The following is a 27,156-nucleotide window of genomic DNA, read 5'->3' on the forward strand; positions in this document are numbered from 1 at the left end:
CATTAACGCCATCTACTGTGTTGGTGCACCGTTCCTGGAGGCACCGCAATACCAGGTCGATGCCTCGAGTGGAGCAAGCCCCCTATTCCATTCCCTTATTCCGTCTCCCCATGGTGGTTGGGTTCTTCTTCTTCTTTGGTCCGTTTATTGTTGGTTGGCCACCAACGTCAAGGTGCACCACCCAAACCACCGCCATTTACTTCCAAGCCCTTCTCATTACTTCACACCCCTGTGGCTTTAAAGAGGATAACATAGCCCCCTAGTGGTGGCTTTAATATTTTTTTTCTGTATTTATTGCCATGCATGCAGGAGTTTGTATAAAATGTTATTGTTTTTGTTTAGTATTGAAAATGCCTATGGATAAATCATCATAAAAAAATAAAAAATCAGTATTCATTAGTGTGTGTGTGTGTGTGTGTGGGGGAAGTTAATAAAAGATCCATTCCTTTTATATTTTAATACAACACAAACGTTAATGTCTTTGATTCTCTATGCACTGGAACTGCTGTTTATTTAATCACTATTCTTTTAATCTAACTTAATTTGTTTATTTCTATCTTTTTGTTTCAACCCCCTTTTACAGAACATTTCCTTTACCCCTCTTATGTGCATGCGAGCGTTCATATACAATGTTTTCTTTATTGAAAATGCCCATGGATATAAATCATAATAATAAAAAAAAAAATCTGTATTCACTTCTGCAGGGGGTGGACAGAAAATAAACAGTGCACATTACATTTCAGTACAACAACATTAATACATGCGATGAATCAACATCATCTCTCCTCAGTAAAGAACTGATTAATAACTGCAGCATTGGTCAGTTCTTCCTGTGACAGCTCAGGTGTCCGAGGCGTCACTGTTAGTGGGGGTGTATCACTTTAAATAACATGTGGTGGACTATTTATACCAGTTTAACTAAGATGAGTTAGATCAAGCATTTCCACCGTGGAGGAGGGAGGGAAAAGGACAATTAATTAAATATTTCTTAAAGGTTCAGTGTGTAGGATTTAGTGACATCAAGTGGTGACGTTGTGTGTTGCAGGTTAAAAAGTCTGTAACAAAAAGTAATTTGTTTTAGATTATAGACCTATATTCCAAAGACTGATATAAAAAATACGTGAAAGTGGATGCATGTTTATTTAAAATATATAAATGTTTTGTTCATGTGTTTAAGTGAAATGGAAGCAGTTGCAAACTTGAAAACACACACAACAAGACACCACCGAAGAAAGATGCACAACCAAACATATAGTGAGCAAGAAACACAAAATATTCTTTATTAAATATACAAAATTTGTGAAACAGAATTGCATCACGAGTTGTAAACTTTCCAATCTTACATACTACCTTACGCACATTCCACTGGCTACACAATCAAGGACAAGGTACAATCAGTTTAAATAAAAACCTTTCTCAAAATGGAAGACGTGGGAGAGGACTGCGCTTCGTAAGTGCCGAGTCACATTGAATATGTCTCTACAGTCGTCTACGCACTTGGTATTGCCGTCGCATAGCGAGAACTGACATGGAAAGACGGTGATGGGCGAGTTTGTAACGCTTCAAGCTCACTGGCTAGTCGTTGTCGTGGTGTCAAAGGCCGAGTGCTAAAATCACAGAGCGATTAGAAAGTGCAGTACGGTGTAAAGTAGATCTAACTATACCGACATAAGACAGACAGGTACAGAAGAGTCATGTTCTGATGGTTGAATAGTGCAAGAACATCCACGAATGCTGTTAAAAGTGGCATCATATCAGAATATCAGAATACTTCATGGTGTATCAATCTGCTCCATGGATTAAGTTTCAAGGCTTTTTTTTGGCATGTCACAGGAAATCACTGTTACGCTCAGTTTCTACTGGTATGCATACAATTTGTTTTTGTGCAGTGATCCAAACAATATCATAACAAAGCATCAGAAGAAGTAAAAAAACAAAAAAGAAAATTCAGTGAACAGATGGCTTTTCTTTTTCAAAACCTGCCCCGAGCCCCGACGAGCAAAATGAAGTGCTTGATTTTTAATGAGCATCAAAACAAAGCAAAAAATAAGGCAGCGTTTGGCATATATGCTGTAACATGTGGTATATATCCCTTTATAAACACCTGAAAGCTGTAGCGCTATGCGTGCCTGAGGCGAAGCGGATGTGACACACAGACACGGGGGGAGTGGGAATCAAGTACCAGCACATCGGAGTCGTGTCGACCACATGGGCAGAAGGCAGAAGCATGAGATCCGAGGAGCTGCGGTGACACTGAGTGATGCCGTCTTCGCTTGATAACACCGTGAGCCGTGCGACAGTCAGTTTAGCTTATGTGGCTGAGCATTATGGGTAATTTCAAGAGGGAAAAACAAGCATAAACACCACTTATCCTGCGTAGGAAAGGAAAACCATTCACCTGGTGGCTAAGAACACTTTTGAACATTCGTACGCTACAATCGCCTCCCCGTAAACGTGCGGGTGGCGAGGCCGAGCTCTCACGCCGCTCATTTGGTTTGGTCAGAGCACTCGATGCATCTGAATAGAGTCGATCCATAACAACGTATATCTGCAAAAAGGGTCGTGATCAGAAACACACGGATGGTTTGTCACGTTTTGACCCATTAAATAGAAACTGTGCATCAGGGAGATGATTCTCTAAATCACGACAAGAGATATTATGAGACTATTTATTAATATTTGGGAATTATTAAATAAAATAGTTGTGGGTTTTCAATAGTTTTTTAAAAAACATTTTAAAGACTGAATTAAACAATGAATCACTCTCAGCTCGACTCTCCGTCCTTAGGCAGCTACTGACTCGACTTCATTTCAGTTAAGCAAGAAAAACCACTTGCGGATATTTGAAACTTATGGCGCTAATTATTTCTTTACTTATTTATAAGTTTGTCAGAGGTGTGTTAATCATATCTGCGAAGAAAAATAGGCAAAAGCTGAGAAGATGTGACCTGTTATAGATTCTCTTCTCGAGCTGGTTTCAAGTCTCCACACCCGGATTTTCAAGCTGCACTGAAATAAACGGAAACCAATGTCTGCCTCAAAGAAACTGGAACTGATGCATCAATCTGGATTTAATGGTCTTCGTGAGATATCGGTTGCTTACACGTTGTTATGGACTGAAACCTCTGCAGTTCCTCTCTCTTGTGATAAGGTGATAGAAGTGAGACGTGAGGTGAAAAGGAGGAATCCGTGTTTCAACAGTCGGGACCCTCAGAACCCAAGAAGAACCCGGTCCTTAGACCCGCCCACTCCTCTGTGAGCGTAAAAAAAACCAACGCGCCGTGTGAACCTGAAAACAACCTGAGGACCCGCTACATTCAGAACCGCCCCAGCCACCTTCAGACGAGGATGTTTCAGCGCAGTAACGCACGCCGGCCCGAACTCGTGGCCTCGACATCTCTCGGTGCCTAAATATTGGTATCAAAAAGGACAGCGTAGCAGTGAAAAGACTAAAGAGCTGTTGTGGAGGTTAAGAGTGAACAGATGAGGATCGGACTGCAAACCACCCACCCCCCCGCCTTCGTCACTTGAGCTTGGAGCGCACTTGCAGGAGCGTGGGCTTCTGCTCCATGATGCTCACCAGCAGCGTGTCGATGTAGTCCTCCAGATCTCGGACCTGCGGCTTCAGCCTCCTCAGCTCCACCTCCCGCTTGGCCAGCAGGACCCGCTGACGCTCGAACTCCGCCCCCTGCCGCCGCAGATCCGCCTCCCGCTGCCCCAGCAGGGCGACCAGTTCGCTGTGGGTCAGGTGGTAGTACGAGCCCGCCCCCTCCGTCAGAGACTGAGCCGGAGAGAGTGAAAGAGAGAAGCAGCGGAGGATAAGAGCGGTGTGAGGGTTATGTTTCCACCCCCGTGTCCATTTGGTTCTTGTTTGTTTATATTTGTCAGCAGGATTACGCAAAACCTACTGAACAGATTTCCACAAAACTTGGTTAAAGGATCGAGAAAGAAGAAAGAATCTGGACAAAGGGGCAGAATGCAACATTTTTTATGTATTTAAATTTAATCAATATTTAAATTTTCTGTTAAATTCAATGAAGATTAAATTGAAATTAATCAACGGGATCTGTGTTTTCTGTGCCAACAGAATAATGTGTTTCGCTCAGTGATGGAACGTTCTTAGTTTTCATTTATCAATCTGTAAGTTATGAAAGTATAGAGCCTCATAACAGAAATGTATGGTTCATTTAACTCTAATAGATTATCTGTGTAAATACATTTAAGTCACTAATCCCATTATGTCAGGTTTACCCTCCTCTGTTTTAAAGCAGGTAGAAATTATTAATCTATTTAAGTGTTATTGTTCAAATGATTATTATTATTGTTGTTCTGTTATTATTATCATCTTCTGATTTATACATTTTGAATTATTGTATTTACTTTATTTTCACATATTTTTTGAACCACCTTTTCTATTTTATATTCTTACCTATATTCTTTATTCTTGTTTTTTGTTAATGTCTGTTTGTATTTCTGTTCTCGGCTGAAACGATTCAATCGAAACCAAATGTCCTCTCCCGGATAAATGACCTTTTTATCTGATTGAGCTTTTCAGAAATCATATAAATCTAAACATACTGATTTCTAACGCTTAAAATGCAAATCAAACATAATAAATACAGAATTTCTTCTATTTTTCTCCTTGTATTCAATTGATTAATATGACAGATGTACTGCACCTTCCTCCTGTCCGTCTCCGTCTCGCTGATCTGGCTGCTCCTCCCTGGGTGGATGGTGGACTTGAGCTTCTCCAGGCCGGTGGCCAGCACTGACCGGCCCTCAGTCCGCTTCTCCTCAGCCAGCAAGGCAGTGGTCAGGGGCCTCACTGGGTGGGGGCTGGACGGGACAACAGCCAGAAATGCATACAGTTCATACAGTCAGGTATTACACGTGATACAGCAGCGACACCTTTGTTATACGGGCGACTTTTAAGTGATGTAAGGAACCCGGTCTGGTCACCACACTGCAGGTCTTTGGTTATTTTTATCTGCGTGTGACAGATTGACTACAACTTTTTTCTGGAGCTTTTGACCATTTCTCACGGCCTCAAGATGATTAAAATGGAAATTAATTTAAAAAATAAGATGACAAAAGCAATCAAGAACGATATTTCTATTACATCTTTTTCTGAGATGGATCAAATGTCTTTTTTTTTTTACGAAAGACTTCTTAGATCTAAGAATCCTTCAAATCAAATAATGTGAAATTGAAGACATCACTCTTTAGTTAAACTACACTTCAGAGTGAGTCTTCATGTCGAGACTGACGCCACAGCTTTGCTTTATTTTGCAGGGGTTCAGAAGTTAACAAGGTTAAAAACTGAGCTTTTATTCTGAAAATCACAGAGAACACAACCTTGATTTCCTTTGGGAAGCGTCACAACATTGACTTCAACTTAAATCTCTCTTCAGCAAATGAATTTGTCTCTTCTGAAACATTTTACATGGGTTAAAACAGGCCGCCGTCTTACTATTTAAGTTCAGGTCAGCATGAGGGACGTTCTCAAACTACAACATTACAATAACACAGGAAAAACATCTTCCTGTGTCGGTGACCTACATTTGGAAGGAACCTTATTTAACTTCATGCCACGACAGCCCTGGTATTAAATTTACAGGTTCCATCGTTATCTTATCGCAGGCTGTTCTGTAGACCTGCAGCGTGACACCAGACATGGATGCAGGTTAGACAGGGTGAGAGTCCTCGCTACAGGAAACGCTGGTGAAAATTGAAATTAAATGAGCTCAAAACTGAAAGACTTAATTGCATGCGTCGGTGCAATCAAACAAGGAGAAGTGTGTTAAATGTGTTATTACCCCGAGGTGAAAAGGAAATGCTATCAGTGACACAACAACACCTTGTTTGCCTCGAATCGAGCCTGGTTTCCTGGTGGAGGTTTTGGCAAATGAGTGTGTCTGCCGGCCCTGTGGGGAGGTGTGTGTGTGTGTGTGTGTGTGTGTGTGTGTGTGTGTGTGTGTGTGGAGGAAGGAATCAGGGCAAAATAATAACTGCTAATTGGCCTGAGGCTCCTTTTCCCCTCTTGTTACCACACACAAGACACCTGCAGAGGAGTCCTGTTAACACCAGTGTGTGTGTGTGTGTGTGGGAGAGTGATGACAAAGACAAGGTCACACCACAAAAGGAGAAACCCCTCGAGAGCTGGCGACTCAGAAGAAAAGCCGGCAGAAGCGGAGCGGCAGAAGAAGATTGACGAAGACAACAGGATAGAAATTTCTGGAAGCTGGATCCCCTCCACCTTCTCACGGAGCATGTGCAACCTCACCTGTTCTGCTGACTGGCTGCCTGCTGCTGCTGCTGCTCCTGCGTCTCCTCGGGCTCTGGCACAGCAGCTTGTGCCGTGCTGGGTGGTGACCCCGCCAAAGCGCTGGCAAGGGGAGGGAAGGAGCGGAGCACTAGAGAGGAGCTACTAAGAGTTATAGAGGGAGCTAAGGAGGTCAGAGAGGGGAGAGCGAGGTCTGGTTGAACCGACGAGGACTCCTGTATCGCACCGGGATCGCTCCCGAAGGAGGGCAGGAGGAGTTCGTCGAAGCCGGGCGTCAGGGTTCCCTCGGAGTGGGAGCGGTGTAGCGCAGCAGACTGGGCCTGAGGGTATCTTGAGAACTCGTCATCGAAAACGGCGTTCTGGTTTTCCTCACCGAGCCTCTTTGGACCGCAGCTCTCCTCAGAGTCGTTAAGTGCTGCAGGAAGAACTTCGAGACCAAAATCATCCCCTATCATGAAATTTGTCTTGTCATTGTATTCTTCAAATCTGTTGGTTTGGTTGATTTCTCTGTTCGATGACGTGGACGCACTGGTGGACTTTTCTAGGCCCAAAGCACCGTCAGCAGTTGTCTGAATGTCGCTCAGCTCACCGCAGAGCGTTGAGTTTGCAGAAAGCGGCGTCTCGTCGAGCTCCGAGACGCTGGAGGATGGGTGAGACGCACAAGTCTGGTAATCCTGCGAGTCGGTGCTGACATAAAGGCTTTGGAGGAAGCTGCTGGAGCTCTGATCAGACACCTGAGTGTGCAACAGTGTGCTGTCGAAGTCCAGGCTGGGTCTGGTTTCACCGAAAGCCCCAAATGACACCGGACTAGACCGGCTCGCCTCCTGTCGTCCTAAACTGGTGTCCAACAAACGCTGCTTCAGATCAGGGGAGGAGGTCAGGACGTACAACGATGGGAGCTTGGAGGAGAATTCGTCATCTGGAGTCACAAGAATGTTCACATCTGTATTGTTGTTTCCAGAACTATCATTAAACTCCTCAGAGAAATCCCAAATAAGGTTTTTGAACACATCAGACTGTGAAGAGACGTTGGATTCTAGTTGTACTTCAGAGAGGTTCGGCAACAACTCCGGGACCTCAGGCTCCTGATGTGGAATCACCGGGGACTGTGGTGCCTCTGAATTGTCAGGACCTCCATCCCCATCCTGCTGCTGAATAACAGTCTGCTGGGCGACATCAAACACCGTCCAATCATTTGACCTGTCGGTGATGTCATCTTCAGATTCTGAGGGCTTTGGGTTTTCAGACACAGCGGCGTCAGGACGTTGAATGTGGCTCTCAAAGTTCCGTGCCTCAGATTCCTCGGAGGAGGACGCAGAAAGTTTATCGTCATAAGAAGAAAGACAGGAGTGGACCTCGTCCTCGACCGAGCTGCCGAGACCTGATGAAGCAGGATCCGGGGAGCTGCTGATGAGCTGTGTGGATGAAGTGTTACAGGGGGTCTGGTGCATGTTAGTGTTAGTGGTACTGTTAGCTTGATTAGTTTCCGTGCAAGCGTCAAGCTTTGATAAATCAGGAGGAGGATTGAAAGTTGTGTTGTCGCTTTCAGAGTGTATCTGTTCTGGGATTGTTTCAAGGAATTGTGCAAATTTGTCAGTGGCTTCTTGAGCGTCCCACGGGTCTTCTCTGCAGGGTTGATGATGTAGTGCGTCATTTTCACTAGTGTTCCGATCCGTTATGGGCAGTAGAGTTCCTTTATTATTGCAGTTTTCCAGCGGATGGTCACTGGGCGTGTTCTGCTGTGTTTTGCAATCTGTGCTCAGGTCCTCTGGAGACTGCAGCCTGCCAGCTGCAAACGCTTCAAAAGATTCGTCCCACTCTGAATCTGGCTCCAGCTGCCCAGCGGACATTAAAGCGTTGGACAACTCCTTGCTCAAAGGTTTCTCTCCTTCCGTGGGAGCAAGAGGAAGGAGACCTTTCTCAACTTCGGCCCTCCGGTCACTCGTTGCAACATCGGTGCCAACGACGGAGTCCTCTGTGGCTGGGTTGTCGTGGGTCACAGTGTGGTTGTGGTCACTCGCCTGCGGAAAGAGCTGAGCTATGGGGGGCCGGGAGCTGGAGAGATAGGGCAGAGGAGGCAATGGGGGTGTTGGGGGCAGAGTGGTTAGCAAGTCGTCATAGAAAGGGTTGTGCTGGAGGACAGAGAAGAAAGGGTTGCAGGGGGACAGGGGAGGTGGTGAGGTCTGCGAGCGGCAGAAGGGGTTAGTGTGATGCAGCGGAGAAACCAGAGCGGTAAGATCGACAGGGGGACCCGAGGGGGGGTGACTAGAGGGGAGGGGATCATTGTTGGGGTCTAGTTTAGGTGACACCACCAGGCTGTGAAAGGAAACGCACAAAGTCCTCTGGATTAGTGAGGATTGCTCATGCGACCGTACGTCTGCAGGAGGTTTTCTGTCTCATTTCACATCTTTATCCTGTATTCTCACAGACTGCCTGTCTATATAAACAGTTTAGAGCCCGACCAATAGGGATTGCTTTGGGCCAATACCTCGATATATATTCCTATGATCACAAAGAAATGTAACTGAGGCTTGATATATTACAGTTGAACCATAAACTTAAATACAACCAAAGAGAACAGACAAAATATTTTAAAAGTAAAATATGAATACTCAGTAGAGCACATATCTCTCAGAACAGTCCTCTTATGAAGTCACATTTAAATTCACTAGATCCAGATTTTTATTTGAATCAACACCAAATCACACACAATCCTCATAGATGTTAGAAAGATGATCAAGATCCATGAATTATTCTCTGAGGAATCAACAAAAATGTCAAAGAAATATATATTTGGATTCTTTGCTGTTTTCGTGTGAATCTGTTCCGTAGATTTTGGCCGACAAACAAACAAACAAACAAACAAACAAACAAACAAACAAACAGGGGTGAAAACATAACCTCGTTGGCTGAGATAATAAATGCACTTTGTCTTTTCTACATCGTTTATTCTGTAAAATAAAATGTTCATATCAACAAACACAAAGCTGATATATCTGTGAAAGGCTCATATTGGTATATTATCGACCAACTGATACATTGGTCGGGTTCTAAAACAGTTTTGACCCCAATTTTAAATCTAAAACCAGCTGTCAGAGCAACTGGAAACATTTTATAAATCACATAAAGTCCTCATCTGTAACTGTATTAGTTTTTAAAATGCCTCATACTTCTTTTTGCACATTTACGCACCTAAAACACGTATTTCTGTGCCTCACCTGTGTTTTCACTGATATTTTGCAGGAGCTGCAGCTGAGTGTAGTGATTACTTTGTGCTGCCGCTGCCAACTTGGCACTTCTCCCCCTCCGAGGATCCGAGCGTGTGGTTGTGTAAGCGATGAAAACGTAAAGTTACAGCGCCGGCAGAAAGGTATTGAGTGTACTATGGTCCAGAATAGCTGACCTCGCTTCGAGCAGCAGGCGCTTATCAGACCTTTATTCTGCTGCGGATGGAAATATTATGACTCTGTGATTTTTTTTTTCTTGTCTTGGTTCAATGAACTGATAAAAAAATTTGCAAATAATTGTTAGTAAGTGTTTTTGGAGACCTGGTATTAAAGATTTGATTTATATTAGATACCAACACAAAGAACGTACGGAGCAGCAGTGTGGAAACACACACACACACACACACACACACACACACACACACACACACACACACACACACACACACACACACACACACACACACACACACACACACACACACACACACACACACACACACACACACACACCACCCCCAAGAGACCAATACTCCAGCCCACATCCTCATCTTTCCGATGAAACTGAAATTCTCTCTGAACCGTGTTACAGCGTTTGCGACGCTTCAAGCTTGATGGAGCTAATTTCTCGAGAGCAGCGCCCTCCTCCATCTGCATTGCAGATACCTGCTGTAACCAGAGACCGGGGGGGGGGGGCGAGGACGGACGTGCACAGAGCTGGAGGCAGCGTCTCGCCGCCATGCTGGCACGCAGGAAGTGAAAAGTAAACAACCACCATGATACGTGTTCGACGTAATGACACGATGGGTGTGGAGTTTGAAACTGAACCCTCAGGGAGCAGAGGACGTTTTAAGAATTTACGTCTTTAAGTTTTATCAGAAAACACAACTTTACTTTCTCCTTTGCGCTGAGATACTTTTCCTTTAAATTAACAAAATAGCTGCTAGTTTCTGAGATTTAATGATGTTGGTTGGTTGGTTTCCCTGTTTTCAGTTCTTATGCTAAGCTAGGCTAACCATGGATATAAAGATGGACGACGCGACAGCTCCCCAAAACTCCCCTGGTGGCTGGCTGCAGTACAGGTCATAAACCCTTCTAAAACTCCATGTTAGCAGATGGGACATGAAGCAAACTGAAAAGTCAAAGTTAACATCGGATAGTTCATCGTCAACTCGAGTAAAGTTGTGTTTAGACGTTTGCTGCGAATGTGTCAGCCTGCACATCAAACACATTCCTTCACGGCACACCCACATTTTCTACCAGAACACAACTCAAGTAGAACAGATCACGTGCGATCAGACCCGAGTGGTTGAGCGGAGATGCAGAGAACTCCAACCAGTGCAGGTTCAAACTCTCGACAGGCTCATGAGCGCGTTAGCTGCTTTTCACCAAATTGATTTCATTCATATTTATGAATGAAATAAAAGATAATCCATCACCTGTTGGATGCTGTAACAAATGATCAGTGTGTCATTAGTTTGTCTCTGTGATCACAGTGTGTATCTCACCTTGGTTTGCAGTGCGAGTCCTTAGATCCGAACCAGCCCTTGTGTTTCTCCGCAGTGGCAGCGGGGGCCCCCTCCGACCCGTCCTTGGACTGACTCGGCCCTTTCCTCCTCTGCTTCTTCCCCTGGCTTTCTGACAGAGCCGCCCGGCCCAAACGCTCCTCTTCTTCCTCGTCACCCTGCATGGGCCCGCTTTGCTCCAAAGCCGCCGCTATGGCTGCTTTTTCCTCCTCGCCGGGTTTGTCAAAGGACCAGCGGCGCCCGTCGCCCGCGGGAGCTTTGTGAGGGTCGGCGGACGCCTGCGGGCTGAGGTTCTGTAGCGACACCGACACGGGCAAAGACTTCTGCAACAGTCCCAGGCCTAAAGAGTGGACGGGTTTTCCTGAGCCTGGGTCCAGGGGCTGGACTTTGTAAGCATGGCTTCCGTTAACGCACACAGTAAGCTGAGGCACTACTATGGTGATCTCACCGGCCTCGTCACCGGAGTCACATTTGAGCGAGGACGACTTGGGCGACGCGTCTTCCGTGTGCTCTGCAAAATGAGAAACGGAGATAGTGGGAAAATGGATGCAGGTAATCAATGGCTTTGCTAAATTAAATTTACAGGCAGCTTAGTCGGGTGATAAAACCTGGTAATGGCTTTGACTTCAAAGCTCTTCACAGCAGGGCGGTTCAGTATCTCTGGATTAATTCACCTCCGAGTGATTACTCAGTTCTAGTATAATGGGAACTGTTGCTCTGTGCTTCACTGTGCAGAGTCTCTCTCTCTCTCTCTCTCTCTCTCTCTCTCTCTCTCTCTCTCTCTAACTCTCTAACTCTGCAATCGGGCGATTTAACAAAGTAGACGACACTCAGAGGAGCTCGAACCTCCGTAAAATCCACACGGCTGTCAAAACACGGCAGCTCCACACGGAGTATTTTCACTCACATTTAATTAAGTCTTTGTGGGTCTGTTGTGAAGTGGAGACGCACACGTTCCCCCAATTCATTCTCACTATAGCAACACTGTGGTCGAACGGCTGGATGATACGGACACAGTATTTTATATTAAACGTTTTAACCAATGTTGCTGATTATATTTCTTTCGTTTTGATCACTGTTCTTTTAATCTCCAATTTTTCCCTCTGTGAAGCTTTTTGTTCAGGAAAGAATATTATTATTATTATTAAAATGTCAACCTAATAAATGAGCTCAAACAGAATCTGATAAAAAAAAAAAAAAATCCTCAGACGTTGCATGAATTGTTGAGCTAATGTGATAAGTAAATAAAGAAGTGGTGGAAATGAAACCCACTCGAAGCGTTGTTAAGAAAATATAATTAAAGTGGATTATTTGTGGCCTCTTCCTGTTTCACACTCACTATTCCTGTTGCACGTACAAACCGACAACTTTCCGTTTCACCGAAGTGTTATGCAAGTTCTTATATAGATTGAATGAGTGAGATCTGCTCACCACTGAAAAGCTGAAGCTGCAGTATCCGGCTCTTTGTACAACAGAGATTAAGATCTCTTTTGGTTTTTGGACTGTTGGTCGATTATCAAAACAATAAATCAGCAGATTAGAACTGAAACCAATCGTTGAGTTGTTGATTATCAGTTGATCAGTTCACCGCTTGCTGCTTCTCATATATCTTTTAATGTTTTTCTTTGTCATAAATTGATTGAAAACTGACTTTTAATATATTTGAGTGTTGCAAAAATACAACTTCAGGCTCTCTGAAACTTTAATGGGCGATCTTGGAGTGTGACACTGAAACCTGCCATTGGACTGAATGTGAATGGAAACCTGGTCTCTCCTCTGGGGATTCTCACCTGGGGAGTTGTCTGCCGTCAGGTTGCTGCTGCTGGGCGAGTTGGAGAGGTCAGAAACCACCACACTGATGCCCGCTGTGGGACTGAGGCTCCCGCCCCGCGACGACTCGCTGCTCTCGGAGCCGAGAGATGTGCTGGAGCGAGTGTCCGACGACTTCCTCAGCTTCCCTCTGAGGAAGAAGGTCCTCATCTTGCTCCGCCGGGCCTCTCCCCCCTCGTCGTCCTCGTAGTCCTCCTCGCCGCCTCCATCGCTCGGCAGCCGGGTCCGCACCCGATCCAGGGACCCGTTTCCACCTGGCACGACGGCCGAGGAGGAGTCTTCCTCACTGGATCTCCTCTTCCCCCTCATGCGTTCTTTGAGCTTGTTGAAGGTGGAGGTGCCTTTGTCCTTCATGACGAGGTCGTACATGCTGGCGGTCAGGTTGTTTCTGGTGAACTGGACGCTGACTTGAATGTCTCCTCGTTCCTTCTCCTTCTTCCCGGTTTTGGAGTTGAGTCTGTACCACCTGCAACAGAAAACATTTAAATGGTCTTGAATGTTTCCCTGTAGTCATCTAGCAAGTCGATATAATTAATCAGCAGCAATTCTGATTATTGATTCACTGTATGAGTCATTTATCAAGTAAAATGCTGAGTGATTTCTGGTTTCAGCTTCTGAAACATGAGGATTTGATTCTTTCCTCTGTTTCTATCTTTGTAAAGCTGATATCTTGATATCAAGTGTTTATCCTTCTCTGCTCATAAAAAGGACTTTAATAACCACAACTTTCTCTCTTTAAACTTAAAATAAATTATATATTAAATATATATTTTTTCCCCATAGACAACATGACTCAACAGGTGGAGCTCTTCTCCAGCTTCTTATATGAAAGATGAACAACTAAAAATAGAAAATCTGTAGTTCTTAAAAGTTAAAAAAATTAAAGCCTATATACATAAAAACTAAGAAACATCCAACATCCCTAAGAAATCTGACAGGACGATCAGCAGTTGAAATCAATTAATTGCTGGATTATTTTGTATAAATTCAAAAAACTATGGCTCCAGCCTCCATCTTTTGTTCTCCACCATAATGACAAAGCATTTTTAAATTCAGCACCACCTCTGCTTTGTGAGTGACTTCTTCTCCATGGCAACTGCTGTCGAGGATCATGGGTAATGTAGTGTTCAGACTTTATCAGAGTCAAAGCTCAAATAATATTAAAAAAAAAGTGATCATGACGTGTTATTAAACAAGAAGATCCAGTGTTTCTGATTGAATGAATCTTTAAATGAAAATAATTGGAGACACCTGCAATAGGAACACACACACACACACACAACACGAGTCATGAGTTAGTTCGGCATTAAGTAACGTGAATGATTGTAATTATGAAATGGGCTAAAATGTCTGCGTGTGTGTGTGTGTGTGTGTGTGTGTGTGTGTGTGTGTGTGTGTGTGTGTGTGTGGTGTGTGTGTGTGTGTGTGTGTGCGTCCTACTAACGGCACACAGCTGTGTGTGGTCAAACATCCCACAATGCCTTGGGGAGGCCTCTTGTTCTTTTAAATCAGACCGCGTTAAACAAGAACAAAGAAGTAAAACAATGGTCATCTCTGGTTTGACGGTGCGTGTCCTACATAGCTACAACAACAGACCCTCGGTAAAAAACAGATTCTGCCCCTGCTCTAAATTCCTTTACTGGACGGGCACAGAGCAGCAGTTCTTAGAAACCCTGCTCACGCTGCGAGGAACAATGACACCATGACACCTCCCTGTGACTCATGGGAAAGTCTCATCTGGTCTGTTGTGACTGGTTTTAAAAGAAAAAAGAGGAAAATTCCACCCCCCCCCCAGCGAATACATGTTTCTGACACTTGGTGCCAACGGGGGGTTTTGCTCTGCAGCGAGGGCGACAAACCGAGAGCTGCTTTTATTTTTTCACTTCCTGTGCTGCCGGGCTATTTTCAAATCGCACCTCGACCACAGAGACTCCGAGTTCCTGCATCGAGAGGCTGACAAATACCTGCAACCAGATTCACAATCGTTCTCTGGTATGGTGCAAGTTTATATACCCTAGTTCCATAATAGTATATAACTACAATGGAGCCAGAGTTATATAAGCGCATACCTCCACCAAGGCTGCGCCAAATTCCACACACTCAAAGATATCAGTTCCCTAAATGTGTATTATTTGTTTGTCCTTAATGATATTAAGTGCAATCACAGGTCATTTTGTAATCACAGTGTGTGTTGGGGGAAACTCTGAACTATATACAGCTTTAATGCATAAATATAAAACAGGATGTCAGAGATATAAGTGTGTGTGTGGGGGGGTAACACCTCAGGAATGACTACAATATCCTGTTCTGTCGAGTCAACAAGAAAACCTAAATGTCATGTTGTGGGACGTCAAATGTGCGACTGCGAAATGTTCCAAGAACAGAGGTTAGAAAGTAAAAGCAGAAGAAATGAAAGCTCCCACGTGAAAGAAAACTGAGTAAAGAGCTGTGACTATGTGATTCCACGACATGAATCCAGTCTGCAGTTGAAGTTATGATAAAATCCCTAAAATCCACATTACAGGTTTATTTCTTATACAGTTTTCCTGCTGCATAAAGAGTGAAACAACGTTTTTACAACCCTGAGCAGAGATTACTGCTAAAGGTTTGTTCTTCTTTTATAGGAACTTACAGACATTTTCGGAATATTTGAGGTTCCAGGCAGATTTAGACTTTGTTATGACAGAATAAATGATACGTTACACTTGTAGCTTACTTTTGGATGTAAAGGAACGAGGCAAGGATGGTTTAAAAACAAGAAAGAGATTTGAGTCAAACCCAAAAGCCTCCTAGTCACATACAAAATCAGTGGCTTTGTTTCCAGGTCCTTTTTGGTTTTGTTTGAACACAAAGGAAAAGAGACAAGAAAACTCTCTGCTCCAGTAAAAACACTGGTATAAGTGTAGGTTGTCGTATAATCAGCGTCATCCAGCCGCCGACCTCGAGTTCAGCCCTGAAAAACACGGTGACACCCAGGAAACTACGCGGCCGTGGAAAAACAATTAGCAAAACAAACGCCAGAACTTCCAGAGCGACTCAGGAATAACAAGCAGGTGGAGCCGCAGGACGGAGGAGAGGAATGCTGCTGCTGCTTTTTACAGCTGCACGGGAACAAAACATCACGTCACATAAACACACGTTAAGAAACCCACTTGTCATTTATACGCGTCAAAAAAGGGAAACGAGAGGAGGAGCGACACTCCCATGTGGATACAAGCAGTGGAAAAGTTTTTGTATTTGTTAAACTTGACAGAGGCTTAGTATTAATCCAGATGAGTTTTTTTACATTTCGTCAAATCAAATCCTGGAACCAGATTATCAAGCAATGAGTAAGCAAAGTAAATTCCTGAGCTTTAAACCGGTTTGTTCTCTTCTTTTCTTTTAAATCTGAAGCAGCACAGATTTGTTTGTTTGGTGTCGGCTCTTGCTCCTGCGACTACGCTTGTATTCGCTTGCCTCAGACGCCGGTTAGGTGTGGACTCGAGTTTCACACCGATGCTCCAACAATAGTATCAGTCCTCCTCCTGACCGGGCGGCCAACTCCCTGCCTCCGAGGTGGGGCTCACATTCCAAACACAGGACCAGGGGAGCTGTGCGAGGCGTTCCGCTGCAAACGTCGAGCTGCTACTACAGCCGCCATCATTGATTCCACCGTGCACACATTGAAATTTACGGCAACTATTCTTAGTCTGAGAAGTCCTAGAAGAACTCGCACAAACTATTTGCATTTATGCTTTAAAGTTTTTATATTTAATTCGACCCACGCAGGCTGAATAACAGGAGGAAATGATTTGCTTCTGCTGACTCGTACAATTCCATTTACTATTTTTCAATCAGCCACAAACTGTCTTTTGTTTGTGAAGACGATGCAAAGGTCTATTTATACACGTGCACCTGGGCTTGTGGGTCACGTGATGCATGAACAAGCCTGCGTGCTCGGGCAGAACAGTCGGTCACAGAAGAGGAGCCAGTTTCCCAAATGCATCATCCCACACAGACGCCTGCACAACTTCCACCAGGCTGTTGACCTGGCACTGTGAAGCATGATGGGTAATAAACAACAACCTGCAAATGTTCAAACAGATTTTTCTTTTTAATTTGTCAGTACGAGTATTTTCTTTTTGTATGCACAATCCCCGTCCAGAGCTGCAGAGCATGACAGGATATCTGCTTCCCCATCTTGCAAAAACAGGAAATCACAACCCTCCACCCCGTCCCAGCGTGACACCATCTCCTCGTCTCGGGCCTGCTCACTGACCCACTGAGGAGTAGAGAGCAGGTTTTGCTTTTCCTCTTCCTCTTCCAGCTGCCATCTTAGTCTTCAGCTTGCAAAGTATACGTCTTCTGTGGAGCAAGTAGATTGCTAGAGAAACAGGACGGGACTGAAATTACGAGACAAGTAGGCTATCAGCTTATTTTATCCAGCGTGTGCTCGGCCTCAGTGGGGATCTGGGAGCCTGGGTGGCATCAGATCCAGACAAAAGAGGCTCTCTGAAGTAAAAGCGGTGCCAAGGGCAAAGGATCTGTGTCAGCTGAGGAATTCAGGGCTTTATTCACCGAATATGTTGGAATTTCAGGTTTGATTGCTCTGAGATACACTCTCCTTCAGCAGAGGAGTCAAAGGGCTCAAGGTGTCACTGCAAAATCTGAGTCAACCACAAATGTGTGAGGTGAGGTGTCGCCATCTTGGACAGCTACTTCCGGTTTTGATTATTACGCAAGTTCGCAAATCCTTGAATATTGTAGGATGTAGAGGATGTCATGTAAATAAGCAGATGACGGAGTCTACAGGGGAAATGTCCATCTCGTGCCAAGTTTGAAATTATCATCATGCAGGAAGATTGACAGGGTTCAGCGGGTTTCTACAAGGTACATTTTAAGATCTTTGTTAAGTGCAACAAATTTGAAGGAATATCAGAGTCCCGGAAATGATTTACACTTCCCCATGATCGAAGATAAATTGAAGTAGTCAAGTAGAGAACAACCCCTCGAGACGCTACTGCCAGAGACAGTTGGTGTCCATCTTCTTTCAGTTGTCAGTTCCAAGTTGGTCTTATTTTTACAGCGTTTAAATATCTGCGTCACTGAGAAAGTTTAAATCTATGCATGCCACTTTTAAGAGCCTGGATGAGATCCCCAGTTCCTTATATCACTTACAAAACTCTATCATCAACGACTATTCATCAGACTTATAAACACAGTCTCCGTCTGTGGTCACAACAGAAATCTGAGATGTGGAGGAAAGTTCTGAAGCTTCGAACCAGGTTAGAAAGTTGTATCTTTGTCCAAAGTGAGTCCCCAACAGACATTAGACCTTTGATGACTATAAAGTTTTATTCTGTCTGCCAATTAAACAAGCTGACTCAGCAGAAATGTTAGCAGCAAAGTCCAAATAAACCCAACGGTGCTGGACGAACTGTAAAGGCTGCGGCTGACGGGCGGCCAAAGACGCTCGGCGACTCGGCGCAGAAACGCTGTGTCAGAAAAGATGCAAGGCGGGTAATCGGCGCCCCTTGATTTGAGCTTCATTTGACACTTCCTGTTACATGTCTCTCAGAGAATTAGGCCAGCGAACCCTCCAGGAGCACTGTGGGTAACGGCGTGGCCTGGATTCCTGCCTCCTCAGCAGAAGTAGCAGACAGGCTGCGAGTCCCAGAGCACATTCCACATCTGGACTCGATGAGCTCAGACCTCAGCGTTAACTTCCCCTCGTGATAACAACCCAGCATTGTGTCCTTAAACCACACGTCAGGGACCGAGTGACAGAAAGACTGGAAATGTTTAAATTAAGTCATTAGCTGCGTTTCAATTTAAATCCATGTTATAGTTTGAGTACGGGGACATCGAGTGTCACATGTTGGACACTTCTCCCACTCAACAGCTGCCATCTTGGCTCAGTGGCAAAAGAGAATATTTTCAAATTTGCGAAAACGGATATTGAGGGAAGGAGAACACGACAGAGAGCACACGATAGCAAAACATGAACTTCTAAGTGAGGTGAGCAGCCGGCAGATATTTTAGCTATCGTCATTTCCGATGAGTGCACATTGGCCATGTTCTTTGGGACCGCACCACCCTCTTAGTATTGGAATTCGTGCACTACGTTGGTGAGTAGAATCCGTACAACATGAAGCCGACAAATATATCTGATTTGAGACACAGAAATAGTGTCCACCTGTCCATTCTCTACAGCACTTATCCTTTGAGGGTCGTCAGCTGGATATAACAGTGCCAATTAGCGATCACCAATTAGATGGGCGGGACTGGGATCGAACCACCAACCCTCTGGTTAGAGGACGACCCGCTCTATCTCCTGAGCCACAGCCGGCAACCGCACCTTCAACATTCCAACCTGTGGCCGACTCCAAGAACTAATGCTGCAATTTAAATAGTTTGCTGAACATTTGCTGACGTGTTTCCTTGAGATCACAAAACAATTATTTCCCGATGACTGAATGAGAAAACTTTGGGATGTTATGTCGGAATCTCAGGATAGTTACTCTGTCAACGTATTAATGAGATTATTTTTGCCCACAATATACCTGACACATCTCCTTTATAAATCATTTCATCTGTTAATGATATGTTGTTGGAAACCTAGTGTTAAAATCCACTGAATACAAACGGGTGTTTTGTGTTATGCAACAGTGAAATGAGTCATTGGGCAAAAAGCAGATCACCAGAAACAGACGCAGGTGCTGCACCTGCAGAAGCATCCGGAGAACAATACATAATAAAGGATAATGCGTTTGGACGTCACACTTATTATCTTGTTCACGGCCAATTTCTGCGTCACAGAGTTCAGTGAACATTGTGTTTAAATGCTTCATCAACAAATTCAGGCCGTGTAACACCTATAATGTAGATCTGTGTGAGAATGCTCCAGCGCTAAATCTCTACACTAACACCTTCAAGAAAGTTATAACTTCTATTTCATTATTTTTGAGGTAAAATAAACCAACAGGAAATAAAACAAAACATACAATGCAGAACAGCCTGTTTCATCTTTCTTCATGTACGACTCCAAGCTTCTTTTATAAAGAGAACTTGTATCTGATTCATTGAGTTTCACTTCACAGGTTTTATCCTTTAAATGACCTTGGGATCACATCTGATTTGCACTAAATCTAGAGGAAACCAAAGCTGCTTTCAGACGAGCACTGAACTGCTCCTCAGTGTTTTCTCCGGAGCAGGTGCATGTGTGAACGCAAAACGTCAGAGTGAGACGCTCAGCAGGTTCTAAGAAAACCTCCTGCTGAGTTGTGCATGTGTGAAAAGTGAACTCTGGGTAAACTCAGTAGCCAATTCTACGGATTTTACAGGTCATGTCTGAAAACAGCTTCATTTTGACTCTAGTTGCCATCATTGCTTTACACTTGCTGCTTTGCTCACATTAGCATGTTGGCTAGTTGGCTAAAGGTGCTTTGACGACCTGCAGGAACAAAAACAAGCCACAGTGACCTAGATTTATCCGTCTGGTTGTTCTGGTCTGATGAACAAATCTGCATCTCCTCGTCTTCACTGCACAAAACCTCCAAACAGCAGCCGTACATGTATTTGATGGTGGATGACTCGTCAGGTCGTACAGTTATGTAATCTAAAATGTCCATTAGACTGTATTCTCTCTTGGCTGCAGCGACTGAGTCTGTCGGCTCATAGCAGAGGATTTTTCTGGATGTACATCACACACACACACACACACACACACACACACACACACACACACACACACACACACACACACACACACACACACACACACACACACACACACACACACACACACACACACACACACACACACACACACACACACACACACACACACACACACGTTCTGCCTCACTCAGCAGATGGAGGTTCAGTATCACTCAGAGCCTAGAACAACATCAGACATTGGCTTTCTACAGTGACACATGGAAAGCGTCCTCGGGTCTCTCGAAAGCCTCTGTATAAATTCAAGTTATTATTATCATAGACAGACAATATGACTACAGGACAACTAGACAGGAGCAGTTTTAAAATGCAGCATCTAAATCGTAATGTAACCACGGACTATCCAATATGTGATAAATCCCTGATCTGCAACTAAAAGCCGGGGAAAAAAAATTGATTATGAAGGAAACTGTGTTTGACAAAGTACAAAACTCAAGAAGATTTATATTTAGAGAGTAAAATGTGTTGCTTGCGAAGATCTGGTGACGTTTGGCAGTTGCCCCCCCCCACCCCACCCCCCAGACCCTTTTGGGGAATTCACTCAACGCCCACCTTTACAGGAATCTGCTCTACTCTGAAAGCTTCACATGCAAAACCATCTCGGCCACTGCTTCCTCTCGTGCCGCCCGTCTGAGGCCGAGCTATTTCAACTTTAACTTCATTACATGCACCAATTGCTGATTAAGATCAGACGTGTTGAGGCATGTTTTGAATAGCGCAGTCATGTGGATGTTTTCCTGTTCTGACCACTTAGGTGTGAAGAAACTGTGCCCGCATTATATGTTCATCATAGTTTGTTCATTACATTAAATATTATAGCATCAAATTAAATTTACAGGATGCAGCAAAGCTTCATCATAAGAAAGTAAAACCAGTTTGTCATTTTTGTTGGATAAAGGATTTAAATGATGAATCCAAATTGGTTCTGTTGATAAACAATATATCGACAAATCATTTTCTGCAACGCTCAGAGGAAACGAGTCACAAATCTGAAGTCGTGAAGCTCGTAACTTTGTGTTCGAGTCCCAAACTGATCATTTTGTTCCTTTCAATCCTTGTGGAGCTATTATGAAGCATAAACCACATCCACATCGAACCTCCTCCTTCATTCCCACTGACTGTGACGGGAACACGCTGATTCAGAAGTACACTGTTTGAAAACTGATGAATCCTGGAGAGAATAAAATAAGTCAGAGGTTCAGGAGAGAAGGAGCCACTTCAACCTGAAACGTCTCCATTTGCTGAAATATACGACCCCGAGCACTACATCACCCTGAAGCCTCCACCTCCTCTAAAGGGGCTTTATAAATATTACAAACTGTAAAGTGACAGAGTATTGGCAGAACCAACGGAGACACCTCGGCCCTCGGCCTCTGCAAGAAGAAACGTAACGCTGAAAAACCCAGTGATGGCATTTTATTGTGCTTTTGAAAAGACAGATCACAGCAGTCATCTGTAAATGTATCCTGACTTTGTGTTGAGGTGAATCCTCATTAAAAGCTGCTGTATTGTCATTCCTCCACCTGAGCCGTGCACTGACTGCTTGCTGTGTTTGTTTTCATTATCAGATTTGACTGCCGCCATTCATCCCCACGCAAATAAAGCTCACCTTCAGCAAACAGCTGTGAAGAAAGCACTTTAAATTGATGCATTCTGTAAAAACCCGCCAACGTGATAAACCACAAACGTAACACAAATCTGCAGCTTTCAATGTAATAATCCTACAAACGTAATATATTTCTCACAAAGGTAATAGCAGTAGCTTTACGTGTTCCTGTCTAACCCAGGTGGCAAGTCCGTTCTCACACTTTAGTCCGTTCTCACACTTTATGACTCTTCTATAATTGTCCCACTGTCACACTGTGTATTTGTGGGAAGTCATCTAATGTCAAACTTCTCCTTTAGCACCAAGCAGCAAGAAGACAGGATGCTTTTTTTTTAAGGGTTGAAATATGTGAACAATGAGTATTGCCTAAAGGGAAATAAAGACACACCGGTACTGGTTGGCAAATAAAAAATGTGCCAGTTTGAGCCCTTGCAGACATATTGGACGTTTGCCACATGACACATTTAAGTTTGCCAATATGAAAACTTCTTTTACAGAATAAACAATTAATTCAGGTGCTAGATATTTGATTGTATTTGTGTTTTCTTTTTATATTGTAGTTATTTATACTGAAGTTTAACTGTAAAACACTAGGAATCTTAGGAACTTGATAGATCGCCAGCTGAAATGTTTTACTCCCCAATATTTGCCTCGACATCCGTCTCCTAAGATCCATATCGTTCAGGCTCCAGTTGGAAGTGTTCAGCCCGGTTTCATTGAAAACCACCACGTGGCGACCATGACTGTACCAAAGCACCAAACTGCTGACACATCAACATCACAGAGTCTAACCTTCAAGCAGAGCGGCTGCGACAGTGACCGACGGGAGAAGACTGGTTCCCCTTTCATCTCGTGTTCACGGGCCCGTCTGAGTGAAAGCTCAGTCGGGTCGGGTGCTAGTCGCGTCTGTCAAGTGCCGTAGAAGGACACAGACACCACGAGAGGGGGAGAGGAACCTTTGTGTTGATCTGTGCTGACAGGATGTCATGAAGGAGGAGGGTGTTGTAAAGAACCAACATTTAGGTCCTGGTTGTGGCAATGACACCTTACAAGATTATGTCTTAAGCTCCAGTGGTTTCATTCATGGTTTAATTGTTTGTCAGCAGGATTACACAATAACTACTTTACAGATTTTCACGAAACTTGGTGGAAGGTGGTCAGAGAGAGAACCTATCTTTCTACATCCAAGATGGCTGCACGTACGGACGCCTCGCTGTACTACGTCGTACTGTGTACTGTGTTTTGAGTACTTATTATGCTGCATACTTATATGTTCTGTTTTTTGGGTACTTGTATGTCCTGTCTACTTATATGTTTACACCGGGGATCAGAGAGAAACAGCATTTCAATCCCGTCTACGTCCTGCACATTTGACATTTGACTGTGTCCTTTGACTTTGACTTTGACTTTGACTATTACATCTTTAACATTGTGAGGTGGGTGTTTTTGGCATTTTCACCAAATTTCAAGGATATAATTCATGAATCTTGATGAAACTTTAAATCAGGGGAGAAAATCCACACTACTATGTTTTCTTTTGAACACGAATCAACTCTGCAGTTTTAGAGCTGCTAAAACTGAGAAGTTTGGAAAACGCTGCTGGCCCCGTTTTAGTTTGAAAACTCTTTTAGTCTGGACGAGCAGAAACAGAGTCGTTTGGAAACCATGAGACAACCACTTGGTGATTGGGTCTTTTTCGGCCTTCGCTGATTTGTCAGGCTCATATCACATGACCCCCCCCCCCCCTTCTGGAAGAAAACAGCCAGCCCCTACCCCCCCGGTGTAAAACACAACGTAACAATAATCAATTACCAATGTCACTGATCCTGATGTCTTTGCTAACAGCTGTTGTGCAGTTTTCATGCACAGGAGACAAACTATTGTTCGAGCAATTCCTGTTTCCACATGCGAAGTGTACGTGAGTGCACCGGGCATGGAGCCCATCAGTGTGTGCACGCTAGGAGTGTCAATCTGGTTCATCTGCATTTCAACCACAGTTGGTCAAGTGTCAGGAGCTCAGAGGATCATACACTAAAATAGTAATACTAATTAAATAAGCAGGAAGTCGGATCTCTCCACTGAAAACAAGAAATACACTTAAGACGAGATGTTAAAAGGAATTTTGGGAAATCTGTAGGATATTACAAAAGTTTAAACTAAAGTAGCAGCATCCAAAAGCTGCATAGTTTATCACTTATTGGTCCCAAATAATAGTGGAACTGTTTAGGCTGCGTACAAACTTCACGTCTCTTCTGCACGTCCACGCCTGTGGTGCGGTTGTTGGGCTACTGTGCAAAAAAAACAACATGTTATTCTAAAAATACCCTGGAGCTTAGAGATCATGAAACTGTTAGATAATCCCAGAGAATTGGGACAGGCCATTAATCCAAACCCGGCTCTACGTCACGCCTCGACCACTGGGAGAACAAGATTTTGAGAAGCCACAACAAAACAACCAGCCTGGTGTGGGAGGTGGGGATGGGATGGGATGGGATGGGGGGCCTGCAGCCTTACTGGGATGTGTTATGGTCAGAGTTTAGTTTGGTATTTCGGTGGGAGGAGGGAGGGTGTGTCTGCAGGGCCCTGATGCAGCACCACAGATCTGACAGCTGTGTTTATGTCTGGGAACAAACTGGGAAGCAAACTACACAACACAGGCAGACACACAGGAGGTAGAAGGAGGCAGATGAGGCTCGTGCATGCAGCTGCAACCACATCTGCAGGTTGACACCACACACACACACACACACACACACATACATATGACGTGCACAGTCAGATGAACTCACTGGTTTTTCACCCATCTGCTCTGGTTGAACACCTCATCCAGTTGAACCACAGCCTGGCCCAGGAACACGTCCAGCCCGATGAGCGCCCGGTGCATGACGGTGAGGACCAGCTCGCTGCCCCCGGCCGGGTACCCGCTCCGCCCGCCGCCCTGCAGCACGCCGGGCTGCAGCTCGAAGGAGCACTCCTCCCTCCACTCCGGCTCGGTGGTCTTCTCCACCACGCCGGTCGAGTACTTCTCCTTGCCCAGCTGGATGATGGCGTACACGTCGCTGGTGCCGTGCTTGCCCTTGCCCCGCAAGCCCCTGCCCCTGAGCACCGTCACCTGGACGTGCGTCGGTACCCATGTCTGCTCGTCCTCCACGGTTAGCGAGGACATGTCTGCAGCCGCCTCCAGACGCACCGAGCGAGCTGCCGCGCTCCCCGAGGCCACCGGGGGAGAGGGGGGGTGCCGCTTCCTCCGGTTTGTGCGCTGTCACGTCAGCTCCGGGCTCGGCGGGCGCTGCCGCATTATGGCCGTCTGCTGTGTCCGGTTGTCTGCGGGGGGAAGTTGCCGCGGTTGCCCGGCTGGTTCCGCGCCCTCGCTGCTCTGCTCTGCGGTAGCGGCAGCGTCGGTCCCCGCACGGCGCGTCTCTGGCTGCCTTCCCCCGCCGCACGGGCCTCTCTGCGGGCAGCGACGTCACGCCTCCACCCTCCTTCTCCTGCAGGAAGTTCAACACATGGCCGCGCGTGCACACGGCTCCGTGCACGCCTCTGCTGGAATGTGGGCTGAAGCGAAGTGTCTGTCAAACATCGGATTCGGCTCCGATACACAAGTTAAAGTGCGAGGTTCGGTTCAAACTGGATGGAACGAGGGAGAATTATCCATCATTCAAACTTTATTCATGTTGCACCTTTCAAACTGATCCAGTTCAAAGTACTTCAATAAGTTCAGAAAGCAAATCATACCTTGTTAAAGATGTCAAAGTAAAAGATGAAGAATAAGAAGAATGAAATCATAGAATAGCATCACAATCCAATCATCTTATAGTTGCCCGGTGAGTTGTTTTATTGACACAAACAAATACAAACATGTGGGTCCAAACAATAAAAGCATTCATATACACAACAAACTTTTCAAAGATATTCAAAGGTCAAATAATCACAATTCTCTGATCGATGGTCACTTTTCTCACTGGATGGTCCAAAACCTGATGTTGACAAGATCCAGGTAATGACCATCGGCCCCTTGGTTCTCTACCCCGACCTCTATATCCAGTCTATGATCCCAACCCACTGGACCCACGTGAGCCAAAGGTGGCCCGAACATTTGTTTTGTCATATTTTGGATATATTTGCTGATTGGACAACATAAGAAGACCAGAAAACCTCAGTGTCAGCTTTTACAAAGACCTCACCTGAAGTCACCAGGGTTTTCTGCAGCTGCTTTTTGAATCCATAAGAAACCTAGAGATTGTAATTCATGCCTCCATCTTCTCTCGTTTGGATCATTGCATTTCCTTTGAGCTTCTCTTCGTGGCTTCCAATACATTTTAGAACTGGTTTTAAGATTTTGTTGTTGACTTTTTGAGCTTTGATGCCCTATGTGTGCCCGTTCGTGGCCTGAGGCCTTTTTCTGTCAGGGCTCCCACTCCCTGAGGAAAGGGAGAAAGCCCCCGACCGAACCGGAATTTGAACCAGCAACCTTCTTGCTGTGAGGCGACAAGTCTTTCTGTGTGGAGTTTGCATGTCCTCCCCGTGTCTACGTAGGTTTCCTAGTGTCCAGCTTCCTCGGACATTACAAAAACATGCAGATTGGAGTTAGGCTCATTGGTAAATGGATGAGTGGTTGTTTGTGCGTGTGCGTTGGGCCTGTGATACACTGGTGACCAGGGAGTAGCCCACCTTTCGCCCAGTGTCAGCTGGGATTGGCTCCAGCCCCCCCGACCCTTAAAGGATTCACGGTACAGACAGTGGAAGGATATATGGACTACGTGGTGGCATATAAAGAAGAATCTGTGACACATATCATGAAAACCACTGGCGCCATTTCCTTCGTCAGCACCGTGGGCAGGATTTTCCGAAAGCCTGAAAGGTCACGAGGTCGACCATAAGTGTGATTGATAAACATCCTGTTGATGCCTTCACGCGGTGGTTTCCCGATAAGCGTCTGTTGGAGGTTTCCAGAGCGTGACAGTCAAA

The 27,156-nt window shown here is 44.8% G+C and overlaps 1 protein-coding gene across 3 annotated transcripts; it reads right to left on the reverse strand.

Annotated features, from left to right (window-relative positions):
* Positions 1 to 1,252: 1,252 nt before the first annotated feature.
* Positions 1,253 to 25,724, reverse strand: rab11fip5a (RAB11 family interacting protein 5a (class I)). Of its 3 annotated transcripts, none has more exons than XM_035167523.2 (6): positions 24,978 to 25,724; positions 12,827 to 13,332; positions 11,019 to 11,547; positions 6,284 to 8,599; positions 4,680 to 4,836; positions 1,253 to 3,781 (listed from the first exon to the last, which is right to left on the reverse strand). In XM_035167523.2, exons 1-6 carry the CDS (start codon positions 25,352 to 25,354, stop codon positions 3,524 to 3,526), a joined length of 4,143 nt encoding a protein of 1,380 aa, XP_035023414.2. In that variant the 5' UTR covers positions 25,355 to 25,724; the 3' UTR covers positions 1,253 to 3,523. The 3 variants fall into 3 exon arrangements, with proteins under 3 accessions (XP_035023414.2, XP_035023415.2, XP_035023416.2); XM_035167524.2 differs by having other exon boundaries at positions 6,284 to 8,338; positions 24,978 to 25,723; XM_035167525.2 differs by lacking the exon at positions 24,978 to 25,724 and adding an exon at positions 22,981 to 23,127.
* Positions 25,725 to 27,156: the final 1,432 nt, after the last annotated feature.

Source organism: Hippoglossus stenolepis, chromosome 10 (assembly GCF_022539355.2).
Source record: "Hippoglossus stenolepis isolate QCI-W04-F060 chromosome 10, HSTE1.2, whole genome shotgun sequence".
Taxonomy (NCBI): Eukaryota; Metazoa; Chordata; class Actinopteri; order Pleuronectiformes; family Pleuronectidae; genus Hippoglossus; species Hippoglossus stenolepis.

What these genes read in the sequence shown, in the direction of transcription:
- rab11fip5a (XM_035167523.2), bottom strand. Translation starts at nt 25,354, where the DNA reads ATGTCCTCGCTAACCGTGGAGGACGAGCAGACATGGGTACCGACGCAC. An exon ending in AGCAGATGGGTGAAAAACCA is followed by an intron (nt 13,333 to 24,977) that starts GTGAGTTCATCT and finishes TTTCTGTTGCAG; the next exon opens with GTGGTACAGACTCAACTCCA. An exon ending in GACGGCAGACAACTCCCCAG is followed by an intron (nt 11,548 to 12,826) that starts GTGAGAATCCCC and finishes CTCATTTTGCAG; the next exon opens with AGCACACGGAAGACGCGTCG.